The sequence below is a fragment of the Heteronotia binoei genome, chromosome 9 (genome assembly GCF_032191835.1).
Source record: "Heteronotia binoei isolate CCM8104 ecotype False Entrance Well chromosome 9, APGP_CSIRO_Hbin_v1, whole genome shotgun sequence".
NCBI classification, from domain to species: Eukaryota; Metazoa; Chordata; class Lepidosauria; order Squamata; family Gekkonidae; genus Heteronotia; species Heteronotia binoei.
The window spans coordinates 52,269,573-52,287,488 of NC_083231.1; the positions used below are offsets into that span (position 1 = coordinate 52,269,573).

General features: G+C 45.1%; 1 protein-coding gene across 5 annotated transcripts in view; it reads right to left on the reverse strand.

Annotated features, from left to right (window-relative positions):
• Nucleotides 1-17,916, reverse strand: part of RAPGEF2 (Rap guanine nucleotide exchange factor 2) — a 252,297-nt gene that overhangs the window by 152,351 nt on the left and 82,030 nt on the right. For all 5 annotated transcript variants that reach the window (XM_060246577.1, XM_060246578.1, XM_060246579.1 and 2 more), the window contains exon 4: nt 3,789-3,872. In XM_060246577.1, coding sequence (XP_060102560.1) covers nt 3,789-3,872 — 84 coding nt within the window. The remainder of the gene's footprint in view (nt 1-3,788; nt 3,873-17,916) is intronic.

The window sequence follows — 17,916 nt, forward strand, 5'->3', positions numbered from 1 at the left end:
ATAAGGGATGGTGCAGAATTGTTTTCTGTGGCCCCAGAAGGTAGGACCAGAACCAACGGGTTGAAATTAAATCAAAAGAGTTTCCAACTCAACATTAGGAGGAACTTCCTGACAGAGCAATTCCTCAGTGGAACAGGTTTCCTTGGGAGGTGGTGGGCTCACCTTCCTTGGTGGTTTTAAACAAAGGTTAGATGGTCATCTGACAGCAATGAAGATTCTGTGAATGTAGGGGGAGGTATTTGTGAATTTCCTGCATTGTGCAGGGGGATGGACTAGATGACCCTGGAGGTCCCTTCCAACTCTATGATTCTATGATTTAACAAACTCACTATGACAAGTGCCCCAACACATGCTATGAATAATGATCAAGTGAAAAAAATTCTGCAAATCAAAGTAATAAACCACACTTTACTCCAGCCAATTCAATTATATTTGTGGTTTTAAAAGCATGATGTGAAAAAAGCCTATCCTGATCAAACAGAATGTGCGAACATTGTACACATTTATGTTTAGAATTTACATTCTGCCTTTCTATCACAGAAGTGCCACAAGGGAGTCGGCCAGTTCTTTTCTCCATTAGTTGCTTAGAAGAATGCACATTAAGATTTAGCACTTCAGCTTTCTGAATAAGAAATGCTAGTACCATCAAATACCTGCATGGCCTTTTATTTCTTTCAAACAGGGGTTCCCAATGTGGTGGACTGGAATAGCACTGGAAGAAGTGCAGAAAACTGAAGTGCTCTCAGCTGAATTGATAATACCAATAATTACTATGAACCCATGGTAGGCTAGGCATTGACTTGTGGACTGAATGTCCATGTGTGCTTGCATTCAGGCTCAGAGATCTGATCAGAAAGTCACCTAGATACAGATGAACATGAATTCCCTGATGACGAAGAAGACCTACCAAGGTCACCTTCACTTTGGAGAACATTCCTGGGGCTGTAACTAGCCTTAGTAACTATCACTTTTAATATGTCTATACTACTACTTGAAGCAGCATATATGCTATCAATTTAGATGCTACTGAAATACTGACAGAGTAGCTGCAGTTTTCTAGCTGTTCTTTCTTATTCACATCTCTATATTACCTTACTAACAGTCTCAGGCAAATTGCCATAAAACTGATTTAAACTCTATGAGACATCACAAACGGAGGCACAGAGTCTGGCCCTGATGGCTCCTGGGTTCTGGCCACTGTGTAACAGAGTGTTGGACTGGATGGGCCACTGGCATGATCCAACATGGCTTCTCTTATGTTCTAGAGAAAGAAAGCAAGGAGACCTTTTTGAGGCTGAATTAAAAGTATATCAAACATTTTTGCTAGTTTCCTCTTTATTTCCCAATGCAAATAAATATTTGAACAGCAGAAGCCTTATTCATATTGCAGAATTCGTTTAATTAAGTATTCTGCCTCAAATATCATGTGCTAGCCAAACACATCTGACAGTTAGAAAAACCTCTTATTTGAAAAGGCATAATTTTAACATATTCATCCCAACTACTAGCCCTCCGCTTCAAAATCAGATGCTATCCTATGTTATCCTCAGATCTCTGCTGTCTCTATTCTTTCTCCCTCACACTGTACATTGTTATTGCCAAAACTTTTGAGTGTTTACCTTTTTCTTACCCTCCAAACACCAGTTTACTTCTGAAATTCAGAAGTATTCCTTTGGTCTCTTATGAGCCCAGTTTTCACCCCCAAGGTCCCACCTGTTTTGTTGTACTTGAAACAAATCACTTCTTCATTCATATTTCTGTATGCACGTACACATTAGGGTTGCCAAGTCCAATTCAAGAAATATCTGGGGACATTGGGGGTGGAGCCAGGAGACACTGGGGCGGAGCCAGGAACAAGGGTGTGACAAGCATAATTGAACTCCAAGGGAGTTCTAGCCATCACATTTAAAGGGACAGCACACCTTTTTAAATGTCTTCCTTCCATAGGAAATAATGAAGGATAGGGGCACCTTCTTTGGGGGCTCATAGAATTGGACCCCCTGGTCCAAACATTTTGAAACTTGGGGGGGGGGGTACTTTGGGGAGAGGCACTAGATACTATTCTGAAAATTTGGTGCCTCTACGTTTCTGGTGACTCTGAAGAGAGGGATTGGCCTCTCTACTCACAAGTTGCTGCCAACTTCTTCAAAGTAACACAGACACCCCATCCCAAGAGGAAGCCTTTCAATCAGAGACTGAAGCCTCCAGAGGTGGAAAGGCACATGGTCTTCTGGGGGTGGGGCTTCCCCCGCCGGCCAGCTGACTGGGTGCAGGAAGGAGCCTGGGAAAGCGGAAGAACCCCTGCTGGGATCTGGGGATTGGCAAGCCTAGTATACATGCATGCTTGAGCTTTGAAACTTGGACCCATTTATATAATATAAACAGATGCAAGATTAAAATAACTTGAGTTGTGCTATGCTGAATCCTAAACTCCAAAGATAATAAAGAAGGGGGCTGGGAATACAGCAACTATATACATATGTTCAGCCAAGTAAGAAGCAGAAACTCTGAAAACAAACATCTATTGTGAGTGTACATTATGCCACAGTTACCCTAGCAGCTCTTTTAAGAGTCCAATAATTTCTTCAGAAATTTCTGGCAGCAAAGTATACTTAGCTGGAAATAACACTTAGTGGCCACTCAGTATTAAGGTTGTAAACTTTAAACTTCCATTACACATTATATAAAGAAAAAAATGAACAAGCCTTAAAGAAAAGCTTGTGAACCTAGTAGAAATTCAAATGAAGATCTACCAGCTGTAAAACAAAATGCTCTGTAATCAGCTATTTTTAGATATAAGGGGGAAAGATGTTTCAGTTTCAGGTATTCACAGTTCCATTGTGGTTTCTAGTGGCACCACAAAACAGACCTGTCGATGACATCCACTATGTACTATTCCAGACAGTAACGGCATACATAAAGATGTTCTGGGTAGCTGTTCTTCTGCTTTAAAATTATCCCTCTAATGGTCTAAAGCCTGACAATACTTTAGAAGCCAATAACTGTTCACCTAATTGTGCAAATAGTACTTATACTGCAAATAATACTTATACTGATTCATTTTTTAAAAACTTGGCAGTTTCGTTATTTTTTTATTATAACTTGCTGAGGGCAAAAATTCAAAAGAAACCAGTGTTACATTTACAGGTTTGGGCTTCTTTGAAACACTTCAACACCAGCAAGGTTTGGTTTGAGATTCCAAAATTCTAAGCCAGGGCCAAACAAATAGGAGATGGAAGAATAAAGGCATTCACTAAATAGTATTAAAACTAGATAATTTTAGAACTGAGAATTGCCAATGTATTAGTGTTGCAGACTATATATCATTATGCAGATACATTTAATTCCTTGCTTTATGTTATAGATCAGATTTGTTAATAAAATAAAATTTCCTTCTCAAAAATTATCAGGCTTTAGTTACTTAGGACAGCTACAAACAAAAATCACCTCCACATGACCAGGTGTTTTGCCATTCCAATTTAACCCTTCCCCTTTTTTCCACCTGCTAGAGAACATAATGAAGGCAGACATGTTTATCTAGCCAACACAGCAGGGATTGTTGGCTGCAATCTCTTTTCATGGAATTAGCATTTTCTGAAACCTACTATTGTAAACAGACACATAACTGATAATGGATTGATAAATGACCTTGAATCTGGAAACTATGCTTAGTTCTTCCAACATTCTTTGATGTAGTATCAGCAAGCGAGCGATACGTATTTTTTAAATAATAGATCTACACAGTTAATGCCTCCTTAAATATTTTAAAATATAAATACCAGTCATACCTGCTCCTTGGAAGAAACATTGATTCTTTGATAAATACTGAACCAGACAGAAGGATATACCAACAGGTCCCAATATCATCTGGGCTGTAAATAAAGAAGAGAACATATTAGGAAGTACTACTTGAGCAGAGGAAAAACAAGATAAAGGGTACCCCAAAAATCTGCATGATAACAAAATAAATCACAAACCAAGAAAGAAAGTCCCATAACCCACATTTTTAAAAAGTTTATAAAGCTTTATTGAAACAAAAATGTAATGGAACTTAATCAGAATGTAATTATGCTAGAGCAAACTTAGTGACAACATTAGGGATGCAATATTGTGTGCACTACAGCAATTTAGACAAAAGTCCAACAGACCTATATTTCTTCCTGAGGTGGTTGGGAGTAACAGGAACCTTAACTGAGAAGGTCAGTACTAAGTATTTTGTCTGAAGGAGACAACTACTTGATCCGATTTCTTCATGAGGGTATTAAAGTAAGTGATAGGAAAATGTTCTCTGCAGCAAAGTATCAGTGATAAATAATTTATATCAAGACTATTGTGAACATACAAACTAACTAGAAAGCCAATTAGTTTTTTAACAGAAAAATAAGAAATCAGCATAAAATTTTCAGATACTCTAACATTGACCTCCTGCCAAGTCTATATTCATATTATATCTTTACCTAGCCACATCTCTTGTCATCACCTTAATACTATGTACATACTAAATTAGAAATCTATTTCTTATTCTCAACAACAACTATTACATTTATGTATATTTCATTAAGTTATTCCATAACATTTTCAATTTAATAAGGCTAGGACGTCCCAAATATTTAACAATGGATACAACAGAACATGGCTAGCCATGTAGTGTTTTGTTTTGTTTTTAAAAAAACCTGTCAGCAATAGTACTGAAATTTAGAATGAGGCAGGCAGGTTCCAACTGAATGTAATCACATACTTTTAAGACGGGTTCTTTAAAATAAATTTATGGGATACTTCAGTAAGAGGAACTGCAGATGTACAGAGAACTGCAGAACAGCACTGTAGTATTTATAAGATAAAAATTCAGTGATAAAACATATTTTGTGAACTAATTCTAAAGTAATGTTCCATTGTTATTAGACATTTAAATCCCATTCTCTCACACTCCCCCCCAGCTAACTTTAGTATTCAGGTAAAGGAAAACAGCTCAAAATCACCTTCACGTAATTCTCATTATACTCAATGTCACATAAAAGAACCTATGCAACTATAGAAATGCAAAGACAGGTTGCTTACCTGTAACTGTAGATCTTCCAGTGGTCATCTGTGCATTCACACTCACGGGATAGAGTGCCTGCGCCGATCACTGAATCGGTACCTAAAAAGCCCGGGATTTTTTCGCACTCGGCACCAGCGGGCATGCGCAGGCATCCCAGTATGCATGCTCACCGGCGCCAGCGCGAGGATCCCTCCAGTTCCTTCCTGACCGCTGGAAGCCCCTACTGGAGGGAGACCGTCAACAGTGGGAAAGGAGGGCGAGCAGTGTGAATTCACAGATGACCCCTTGAAGATCTACAGTTACAGGTAAGCAACCTGTCTATCTTCTTCGTGGTCTCTGTGCTTCACACTCATGGGAGATTAGCAAGCAAGACATGCCCGGAGATGAGAAGACAGCCAACCAGAAGAAACAGCTTGCAGCACTGCAGCTGCCAGACGAGTCCTCTGCTGAACATGCACATCCAGGGCATAGTGCTTCATGAAAGCATGTGGAGAGGACCAGGTGGCAGCCTTGCAAATGTCCGTCAGGGAAACACCTTTCAGGAACGCCACTGACGTCACTATCGCTCTTATAGTGTGTCCGCGAATGGGCCCAGGCAACGCCTTCTTTGCCAACAAATAACACAATTTATTAGTCTCAGTGAGCCATTTTGAAAGCTGCTGAGACAAGATTCTGGAACCCAACTTAGAAACAGCGTAAGAAACAAAAAGATGCTGGTCCTTACAAAAACTCTTGGAGCGACTCAAATAAAACAATAAGGCACGCTTAACATCTAGAGCATGCCACCTACGTTCCTCATCCGAGGAAGCTGTAGGATAAAACGTGGGCAACCAAACTTCTAAGTCAAGGTGAAACTGAAAAACCACCTGGGGAGAAAAGAAATATCAGGAGCTAACGACACTCCAGACTCCTGAAAAACTAAATATAGGTAGTCACAACGCATAGCCGTGAGCTCCCCTGCACAGCGTGCGGATATGATGGCTACCAAAAAAGCAGTCTTCCAAGATAGAAGCTGTAACGAACATGTGGCCATTGGCTCGAAAGGACACCGAGTCAGCCTGTCCAACATTAAAGTCAAATCCCACAACTGTGGGGGTGATCTCGATGGAGGATGAAGCCTAAGCAAACCCTTCAAAAATCTTTTAGAATGAGGGTGTGCAAAAACTGAATGCCCCTCAACTGGCTCATGAAACGCAGAAATTACTGCCAAATAGACTTTAATGGAAGAAAAAACAAGGCCAGCATCCACCAGAGATAACAAAAATTCAAAAATCACCGATAGTCCCACTCTTTGGGGTGAAACTGTAGGATTAACTAAAAACTGAAGAAACTTCCGCCACTTCCTATCATAGGAAGCACGGGTAGACAACTTCCTGCTGTTCAGGAAAACATGTTGGACTCTGCTGGAGAACTCACAGGGTCGATGAACCACGCTGCCAGCTTGAGGTGAGGCACGCTGTGATGGAATACATGACCGTCCTGAGCTGACAGAAGGTCCAGTTCCACCGGAAACTGGTAGAAGACCCCCCTAGCCAGTTGATAGGGAACCAGTTCTGCCGAGGCCACCACAGAGTCACCAGGATGCAGCATGGTCTCTCTCTTGCGATCTTGTTGACCTTGTCAGCAGTGGCAGAGGTGGGAACGGATATAGGAACCGACTTTCCCACGGGAACAGCAGACCATCTCCCAACGACTCTGGATCCATGCCCCCTCTGGAACAAAACAGAGGACACTTCCAGTTTCTGCCTGTGGCAAACACATCCACTTGAGGGTACCCCCAGAGCTGAAACACGGGTTGAAGGAAGCGCCACTGTAACTCCCACTCGTGCAGGGAAGCTACACCCCTGCTGAGCGAGTCTGCTTGTATATTGAGCACCCCTGGGAGGTGCGCAGCCTTCACAAAGATGTCATGCTCCAGGCACTCCAACCACAGTTCCAGTGCCAGCGCACAGAGCCGTCAAGAGACTGTCCCTCCCTGCCTGTTGATGTAACACAGGGCAGTAGAATTGTCTGTTAGCTGAGCAACAACCTTCCCCGCCACCATGGGGCAGAAGGACCGAAGAGTAAAGTGAACTGCCAGCAGTTCCAGGTAATTTATATGACAGTGAGTCAATTGAGAAGGCCAAGGGCCCCCCACACAGAGAGAGTCCATGTGAGCCCCCCAACCCCACAAAGACGCATCTGTTGTGATCGTCACTGTTGCTGCAGGTAGGTGGAAGGGAGCTCCCTGACAAATGTTGTCCTTTGATTTCCACCACTGCAGTGTTCGAAGTGTCACAGGTGGAATTACAAACCTCTTCCAAGGTGAGTCTTAGTGGTTGAAACCGACGAAGAAACCAAAGCTGTAGGCCTCTCATCCTCAACTTTGCAAAGAGCAGCACGCTTGCAGTCGCCGCCATCAGCCCCAGAATCCGCTGCAGCTGCTGCGAAGTGCCCCACTTTCGACTCTGTAAGAGTTTGACAAGACTGATAATGTCCATTGCTCTCTGCTGAGGCAGAAAAGCGCGATGAAGGTTCGTATCCAGCAAAGCCCCTATGAACTGAACTGTTCATGATGGAGTAAGATGTGACTTCTCCAAGTTGACCTGCAGCCCTAAGGTGTGAAGAAGACGAAGAGTGATGGCAATATGTTCTGACAAACTCTCCTTTGATTCCGCCACAAGGAGCCAATCGTCAATGTATGGAAAGACGACTATCCCTTGAAGCCGGAGGTGAGCAGCCACAACGCTCATCGTCTTTGTAAACACCCGAGGTGCAGTGGACAGACTGAACGGAAGGGCTTTGAACTGGAAGTGTTGAGAGCCTACTGCAAACCGAAGAAAACGTCTGAACGCAGGATGGATGCTGACATGAAAGTAGGAATCCTTGAGGTCCAGCGTTGCGATCCAGTCCCCTTGGTTGATGAGGGGAAGAATTGTTTGCAGAGTGGACATTCTGAAAAACAGGTTGCTTACCTGTAACTGATGATCTTCGAGTGGTCATCTGTGCATTCACACCCATGGGAGAGCGCGCCTGCGCTGATCCGATCGGTACTTAACAAGCCAAAGGATTTTCGCGCTCAGCTCCAGTGGGCATGCGCAAGAACCCCACCACGCATGCTCACAGAGTGGGCGCGGACATCCCATCAGTTCCTTCTGACCGCTGTATGATCCTAAAGAGTGCTGAAGGACCGACAGCAGTGGGGAAGGAGGGTGGGTGGTGTGAATGCACAGATGACCACTCGAAGATCATCAGTTACAGGTAAGCAACCTGTTTATCTTCTTCGTGGTCTCTGTGCATCACACCCATGGGAGATTAGCAAGCTAGGCCTATGTCTGGAGGAGGGTGCTGGAGGTCATTCAGACACAGCAGACAGCAGAAGCACATTGCACACTAGGAAAAACACAAGTGTAGATAGACGGTAGAGGCATAGCAGCTTGCTGACCGGCCTAGATCGTAGCTCTGTAGATCTGCTGTATAGACTTCTGTGGATCACCTGATGCAGCAGAGACATGGCTAAGGCCCTAGTTGAGGGACCTCAAGGCAGGTAAAGAGGCAACCCATGGTAAGGGACAGTAGAGCTCAGGATGTCCTGTTAGGCCTCCGGGAAGTCTCTGAGATCTTACAGTTTAGCTTGGAAGAAACTGTGGAGAAGAACAAGTTAGTATTGTTTCTAGAGTTGAATGAAGAACACAAAAGGAGGACCCTTTTGATATCCAAAGAAAGGAGACTTTCTTTATTTACCAACCCACAAAAAGAGTGTTTGCAAAAGAGATGTCAGAGTTACAAAGGGAATTCAGACTCTATTTCCAAGAGAAAGAATACCGCTGGAGAGTGGGGAAGAAGTATATTCTCATCATGAAAACAAAGGGTATCATAACATAGAGCCAGTAGTCCAGCTATCCAACCAGTGAGAGAGACAGCCCTCAATAACGCTGCTCCCTATGACAAGAAATGAATTGAACCAGTAGCCAGGGGTTTGGAGAGGTTCCCTGGCAGGATTGATAAGAGAAAGGCAAATGCCAAGGCGGAGTGGTCATTTGGCATAAAGATGAAAGCCGAGGTGGCCTTTAGGAAGTGAGTAATAGGAGAGTGTGAGGATGACCGGTACCCATCAATGGAGGTACAGTGTGCCAAGACGGCCAGGAGGCTGTCCAACCCAAGAGGAGTTGAGGCTGCAGCCCACAATTATGCCAATAGGATGTTCCATATTTGGAAGAAAGTAGGGGGAGTCTCTGGGACGAGATGACGCAGAAGAGGAAAGTAGCGATGGCAAAGCCATCATAGTTATGCCCTAGAGCAGTGAGGGCATGGCTTCGGAGTTTGTTGGCTACCCTGGAATTTCAAGGTGCACATGGGAACACGTAGAGGTATTGGCTGCGTTGCAGGAAAGGAGACAAGATCTGGTATCCACTCCTGCTCTGGGGTAGAACTGCCGATGTTTCCTATCTTACTCAGATGCTGTCGATTGATGAGTGACTCCAGAGGCATAACAGAGGGTGGAGAAAAACCTCTCAACATGAGGGGATGACGCCCTGCAGGTTCAAGAAATCACCTGTATGTTCAGGTCCGCAAGTGGGCAAATGACTTGTGGGAAGAGTGGAAGTCCATACCGTCTGTCAACATTCCCAGTACTAGGGTATAAGCATCCTGGCAATAGTCCATCTGTGACAGCTATAAGATGAGGGATGAGGCATTTATGCAAGGGTGAACACAGACCTCTCTGCAAGTGATAGCTGAGGGAAGTGTGTAGTGGATCTTATCGCCAGCGTTCCCAGAAAATGATGTGGTAGTTGGCATGGTCGGGAGGTTATAAGTGACTTGATATAGCCTGTCCTTGCCTCCCGTTCCCGGTATTCCAAGGAGGTCTCCCATCTAAGCACTTGACAGGGTTGGCCCTGCTTAGCTTCTGAGATCCGATGAAATCAGGTTCGCCTGGGCTATCCAGGTCAGGGCTGGTAAGCTCTTGACACGGGATCATTCATGTGCATCTTCCAGAATCAGACACTGGTTTGTAATGATCCAAAAGGAAGGACAGGGAGTTGGAGAGATGTCCCGAAAAACAGAAAGAGCTCCCATTATGCACCAATCCCATGGTTCAGGCAGTAGGGAGAAGTGGAGCAACAGGGGGTCTCTGAAGAGTCAGATAGATTTGAGGCACCAGAACTCCAGAAATGTAGGACATGCATGAGGAGGCTGGTAAGCACCCGGACCGAGGTGGTTGAAGCCATATGGCCCAGCGAGGATAGACATGGAAAACTGTGTGTTCTTACCATGTTCGGAGCACATGTTCAAAAGAGAAAGTTCTGCACTCCCCATATGATGTGTGCACGTGTGTGGACCCCACAGGCTAGCATTCATAGTTGTCCCTGTGGACTGGGCTATGTTTAAAGGATTTTAGATGTCTTTCTTTCTTTCTTTCTTTCTTTCTTTCTTTCTTTTTCTTTCTTTCTTTCTTTCTTTCTTTCTTTCTTTCTGTTTGGAGTTAGCAACCAACAGTTACAGGAGTGTGGTTAAACCTAGGAAGCAGAGCAGGCTGAGAGTTATAGTTTGAGAGGGAGGCATGATGAATTCAAATGCCCAATGGAAGTGAAGTGGTCCAACTGAAATGTAGTGGGAATACACACTCAGTGCCAATCCCTACTTCACGTTAGTTGGCAGGAGCATATCATGCAGGGCAGTCCTGCTAAAATTACTAGAGGGACTAGTACTACTGTCAATTGGAGAGCCAGTTTGGTGTAGTGGTTAAGTGCACAGACTCTTATCTGGGGGAACCAGGCCCGACTCCCCACTCCTCCACCTGCACCTGCTAGCATGGCCCCGGGTCAGCCATAGCTTTGGCAGAGGTCGTCCTTGAAAGGGCCAGCTGCCGTGAGAGCCCTCTCCAGCCCCACCCACCCCACAGGGTGTCTGTTGTGGGGGAGGAAGATAAAAGGAGATTGTGAGCTGCTCTGAGACTCTTCGGAGTGGAGGGCTATAAATCCAATATCATCTTCTTCATCTAGTGCTCTGTGGATCCTGATGAGGCAGAGGCCTCCCAGTCCTGTTCTTGATACCATGAAGTGCTGAAAGGGAAGGTGGAAACTTGGAAGGGTAGAAGAGCTTAGTCCCTGAACAGGAATAACGGGACTTCTGCCAGGAGAACAGTTGCTATTAATATGAGCCTACAACCGGCAGTTAGCTGACGCAGCTGCACTACATTCTCTCAGGTAAGAGAGAAAAGGTGTTGGTTAGTACTGAGGCAGAACCCTGCTTCTAGTAGAGTTCAGATGGTTGGTGCTAGGATTGTAGTTTGTTCTAGGCTGTGTTCCGGGTGGCATAGAACCTGGAGGCAGACCCAGACTGCAGGGCATTGTGATACTCCTGAGCATCTCATGCCAAATAGTATCTGCAGTAGAGTGGACAACAACTGTCCTGAGCAGGAAAACTTTAGTATATGTTCTAATACCCGACTGAGGCAGCAGAGCGAAGACATGATTGGCATCCAGGAATAACAACTACAAATGATGAGTTGTTGTGAGGACAAGAGCATGCCCCCTTTGAATTAGTTTGACAGCAGAATGCTGAACATACTGGGGGTGGGGGAGGCAGTGCTTCTGAGAGTTGTTGCTCTAACATAAACTGCCAGTAGCTGGTGTGAGTGGAGCAGCGGAGGGTCTAAACGCCAGGGTAACAACTGAATAAAATGTCCTGCCCAAGGTGTTAATTTCCCTCCCCCCTCCACAAAAAGGGGGGGGCTAGAAAGAGAGAGTTCAGTCCCCAGTTCATGTATTGTACACATATGATCCAGCCAAGGAGAGGAACTTGGAGGAAGGATTGGTGTAGTTCGAACTTCTTACTCCTTTATGGCACTACTGCTAGAAAGGGGGTGGGTGGGTGGGTGCTAAAAACAGCAAATGCCAAGTGAAATGATGTTAAAACACCATTGCAGTGGTCGAGGGTTGAAGTTGATAGGAGAAAGCGTCAGGGTATAGTCTAATGCTTTCATGCAGTTGCCATAGGAATTAGGGTCATCTGATGGTAAAGGCAGAGACCATAAAGCTCAGGGTAAAGAAACAGCGTGGAGGTAGGCAAGGTTTGATCTGCATCAAAACAGCCAGGGGATGGATAGAGACGCTGATATTCGGTGCTGATGGCAGAGCCATGTGAGTCTGCTCTGGAGGGCTGTGCAGATGCTTCTTCTAGCATTGATCCAATAATAGAGCAGCCAGGTCGTTGTTGCCAACAGTAGTATGATGGATGGTAAAGCATCCAGTACCTAAGGGAGGTTGCATATTGCTGGGCCAACCTGGGAGGTCCTTAGAACAAGAGCAACAAAAAGCTGCTGGGACATGGACACAGTGTGTGCCTCCTGCAGTCTGTCTTTATAAGACTAGAAGAACCCATGTGAAAACGAGAAAAGGGGGGGGGCAGCATCGCTGCCGACGAGCCTCTCTGCCCTCGAGGTCGAACATCGGTATGGGGGAGCGCTTTGGCTCCAGTGCCCACGAGACTGGCCAAGCAGAGGGGCATTGGCGCTTGGAGCCACAAGTATCGATGGGAGGTGCGTTTGCGCTATGAACTGGAGCGCGGAAGCACTCGGCTCGGGAATAAGCTGAGCGTCGGGGGGCTCAGTCGGCAATGTCAGACAGAAGCGATTGCCGATTCCGACGCTGATCCTTCCGATGCCGATCCTTCAGTGGGCAAGTGGCGTATGACGATAGAAGTCATGTTTGCCATGCCTGCTTCCACCTCAAATCCCTTGTCCTCCCCACAGCAGTTGCTGAAAGGTAACGAGGACTCCGACTTCGATGCCGAGAATGCTCGTAGGTCAGAGCGGTCGGCGTCGGAAAGGGAAGAGCCATGAGAGTTTGTCTTGCTCTCAGTGGGCTCCGGCACCAACATAGCGAGTTGGGCCGTGTGTTGTCCAGGCTGGAAGACATCGAAGTCCATTGAATCAGTTAGGGAGACGACGCAAGCAGTTCGAACAGGCACATTGCTGGCTTTTTCCTCGTTAGTCAGGAGGATTGGTGAAGATCTGTGCTGCGAGTCCCTCTCGGCAGGGAGAGGAGCGGAGAAAACGAATCAGGAGGGGAAATTTGATCCCAGCACTTGAGTCGGCAAGAGAGCCCGCCTCCATTGCTTTTCCGTAACGGGAAGGGGAAAAAAATGGGGGGGGGGGAATCCGAAGGGCTGAGAGAGTAAAGTTTTCGACTTTTCTCCATCTCACTAGGTTTGTTTTTGAGGTAACATGAGATTAGAAGTGGCTATTTCAAAGGGAAGTAAATAAAAGTACCAGCCGGAGCGAGGAGATCAACTGATCAGCGCGGCGGTCAGAAAAGAACTGATGGGATGTCCGCGCCCACTCTGTGAGCATGCGTGGTGGGGTTCTTGCGCATGCCCACTGGAGCTGAGCGCGAAAATCCTTTGGCTTGTTAAGTACCGATCGGATCAGCGCAGGCGCGCTCTCCCATGGGTGTGATGCACAGAGACCACGAAGAAGATCTTCTGGTACAGAATAAACTTGTTCAGATTCCGAAGGTCCATGATTGGTCTCAGACCCCCATGCCGTTTGGGAACCAGGAAATAACGAGAGTAGAAGCCTCCCGGCCTCCACCGGAACCCGTTCTATGGCTTGTTTCTGTAGGAGGTTGCTTGCCTCTGCCAAAGAGGTGGGGAAGGGAGTGTGGTGATTACCACAGATTGGTTCGGAATCTGAATGAAGTCTATTTTGTAGCCTTCCGCGATGATGGAAAGCGCCCATCTGTCCGTAGAGATGGACTCCCGGGCCGGCAGGAATGGGCGGAGACGGATAGAAGAAGAAGTGGGGACGGTGAAGCATGCTACTAGAAAGTCAAAGGCCCTGCTTTTGGGGGCGAGCGCCCTTGGACTTGCCAGTGGTCTGTGCTGAAGTGTATCGGTTTCTGTTGTTCCCCCTGTATGGGGACCTACTCTCAGGTTGGGGAGAGCAAGGTCTCCATTGCTGTTCCAGGGAAAACTTTTGATATTGTTTCTTCGACCAGGATTTGTGCCACTGTTTTGGTTTAGCAGCTCTGGAAGACACCGGGACACCAAGGTTCCTGGAGGTCTTTATGCTCTTATCCATTTCCTGAAGAGCATTATCAGTGGTCGAGCTGAAGAGGCCTTTGCCCTCAAAGGGCAGATCTTCAACGAAGGCCCTGGTGTCTTGCTGGAGGGCCGTTGACCTGAGCCAGGAGTGGCGGCGGAGGCAGACAGCACACGTGATGGTTTTTGCTGAGTTGCTCTCACTCCGATGCCTCGACCCGGAAGTGTGGGAACGCTGAGTAAGGTCAATCTCTTGCTCCGAAGCCAATAGACGCAACTGCTGCGAAGCACTGCCTCTCGACACTGAAGGGCTACGATGCAGGGATGCCAAGATCTTCCTCGGTGGAGCGGCTGACATCAATGTCGAAGCGTCCTGAGAAGGGGAAGGAGTGCGGGATGATCTCTTCTTCCACTTCTCCTTGGATTTCACCTTCTTCGGTGCAGATGATCGGGTCCCCGAGTCATCCTGATGCTTTTTAGCTGGGGTGTCCACTGACCCTTCAGATGGTCATTTTGTGGAACGCCCGCGCTCGAGCAGAATCTCGGTCCTGATCGGCGATGTATCGGCTGATGTGACCGTCAGGGCCGTGGCCTCTCCCATGGGTACCGATGGGCCCGATGCCATATTTTGAGGACGAAGTGCCGATTCAACCAACGCAGCCGAAAGCCTCGCCGCTCGATTCTTGCGAGTTTGTTTAGAAAAATTCAGGCAGTGCGAGCAAGAATCAACACGATGTCCCTCGCCCAAACAAAGGAGACAGGGAAAGTGGCCATCAGGAGGGGCAATTTTCTTTCCACAGGAACGGCACCTCTTAAAAAAAACCCAATGCCTTTCCATAAATGCCAAGGAAAAACCCACACAGGAAAACTCTGAGAGAAAAATGGGGGAAAAACTGGGCCCCAAAGGGCAAAGTCCAACAATTTTTTTTTACACTAACTAACAACTAACTAACTAACTAACTAACTACACTAAGAAAACAACAAACGGGCTATATGCAACAAGAAAGACAATCCTAATATTACTTTACCGACCCGGGACACGAAAGGAGATCCTCTCAGCGCAGCGGTCAGAAAGGAACTGGCAGGATCCTCGCACTGGCGCCGGCGAGCATGCGTACTGGGATGCCTGAGTATGCCAAAGGTACCGAGCGCGAAAAAATCCCGGGCTTTTTAGGTACCGATTCGGGGATCGGCGCAGGCGCTCTATCCCATAAGTGTGAAGCACAGAGACCACGAAGAAGATCTATATACTTTTTTTTAGGAGGAGAATCACCCACACTTTGGAAGTACCTTACAAATGCAGTGTTTTGAAAATGTATGTGAATGGATCTGAAAAGTTCAAATCAATTCTGTTTTTTAAATAATCACCAGTAAATTGAATCAGTTCACTGAAATATGACACAGTGCATCATGTTCACCAGTAAGATATAGCTGCAGCTAATATCTGGGTCCTACCCTAGAAAAATACTAGGCTTCCCTCTCTTCCCACTCACTCCCAAGAAATAACAGCTGGCCACCAACTCTCACAGACTTACTTTCACTAGAAGTGATAAAGATTACTTTAGATATTATTAATATAATCTTTATAGAATAACTACCAGATTCTTGAACAAACTTGTTCTAATGGTTAATGCTGCATAAAAAGCTCCCAGCAGGAGGGAGGACACTTTCCAGATGCAATATATAAATAAGCAATTGTGATTTACTGCAGTGCAGACCTGGCTAAAGCCCAAGATGGCTTTGCCAACTGTCTAGCTATAATATACCTTTGGGGAAGTGAAAAAAGCAACAGACTAGCCCCTGCTGCTGCTACTCTTTGCATTATTAAATATCTCCTGGACGACTTTCACAAAAGCCAATGGAAGGTGAATGCATATACAGTGCCTGAAGAAACCTCAACATATCACTTATTATTATTATTATTATTATTAAATTATTATTATTATTAAAACTATTATTCTGAGCTTTGCTAAAGCTTCATGCAAGCTTAGTTTATTCACATTTTAAAATACCTCTTCTTTTGTCTTTGTAAAGAACAGGCATTAAGAGAATTAGATAACAAAGATCTGAAATCAACCAGGAGGCAGCTTTAAAATGCCAACACACACACACAAACTGCTAAGTAATTTAACCCTTCCAAAATCAAAACTTTCTATGTTAGTGACCCCAAGACCCACAGTAAACCCTACAACAAAAGGCACTGTCTCCACCTCTGAGCAATAAAGGTCACCAACTGCCTCAGGAAGCTGCATCAAAGAAGTTACATTTTGTGACTTCCACATCAAGGAAATTCTGTCCCTTTCCTATAAACAAGGCTTTACATTTGGAGGAAGAAATCTTTTTGCAGCCTGGAACATATAAATCCCAAAGGAAATCTACACTTAGAAAGCTTAATTTGAAAATTGAGAGCCCATATAGTCTGTACAGCAAAACTGCTGTTTCTTACCATAGTTTCTCTTACACTAGAGCACAAACTAGAACGTGCAACAGCCAATATCTTCATTCCTACTCTGCCACTCACAAATGGCCAGGAACGCAACTGAGAAAGCTTGTTTAATGCAGGAGTAAATCTATGCTTTTATTTTGGGGACAAGTGCACACAGGAAGGGGCAAGCCTGCTTTTCTAAACTCACCTATGATCTATTTTTCAAAGCAAAGAACAACCCCACCCCAACACACACACCAATCCAGCAGTTACATTTGGTATGGGGAAAAGAGCTTCTCTTCCTATGCCTCCCAAGTGCAGCTCCTGTTCATTGAGGTGGGGGTGGGATGCAAGATCACACCTACATCATCCATTCTTCCCTAGGGAAGGATTATGGGGAATATGAGATGCTCCCATGATGCAAAGTGGATAAAATCACTGTGGGTTTTTTTTTTGTTGTTTTAATGGAAGCTAGATTTGTTTTCAAATTTTAAATCCAATTTTTTTTAAAAATGAAAAACCTATATGAAGAATTTTTTAAATTAAGATAACATTATAGCTTATAGATGTCTTATGGGATAGGGATTACCAATTTGTAATTTGAGAGAATGCATAAATGTCATGTTTGAAAAATTTTGTAAACACATCTTGGTGACTCAATCCTTTTTAGGGGTCTAATTTTATGCTGTGACAGTTTCTGTAAAGATTATTTAAGTCAGTGCTCTCCAATGTGGCCCACTGGTGCCATGGCACCCACAAACACTTTTGAGAATCTGCCATGCCTTTCAGGAAGGTAAGAGGAAACACAAGAACAAGGGACAAGCTGCCTTCATATAAACAAAGAAGCTTTTCACCTGGATCTTCCCTACTGCTCATTCAGCCGGAGAGGAGACACAGTGGGCTCCCCAATGTGGCCCACTGGTGCCATGGCACCCACAAACACTTTTGCCATGCCTTTCAGGAAAGTAGGAGGAAACACTAGAACAAGGACTAGCTGCCTTCATATAAACAAAGAAGCTTTTCACCTGGATCTTCCCTACTGCTCATACAACCGGAGAGGATACTGAAGGGGCAGCCCCTGAATAATTAATGAATACCCCTATAATAATACATGGAAATATGCTTTTTTGCCTTCAGAAGAGAATGTCTGATGTAATGTTTAAAGTAACTGTTAGAAGCAGACAGTCTTCAATGGGAGTTGCTTGAAGGTTGTAAAAAGTAGATAACAGAGAGCCCCAGAGAAGCTTCTTGTTAAAACTGATAAGCAGAGGGACAGAGGAGTGGAAAATTACTGGAAGGAAAGCAAGGAGGTGGGGCATGTTGAGCAGATAAGCCTGGGGGGCTTGTCTGCTTATTTTGGGGTTGAATAAAAACGGTCTGTATGAGAATAACTTTAACTTAGTCATTTTGAAGGCTTATGCCTTGC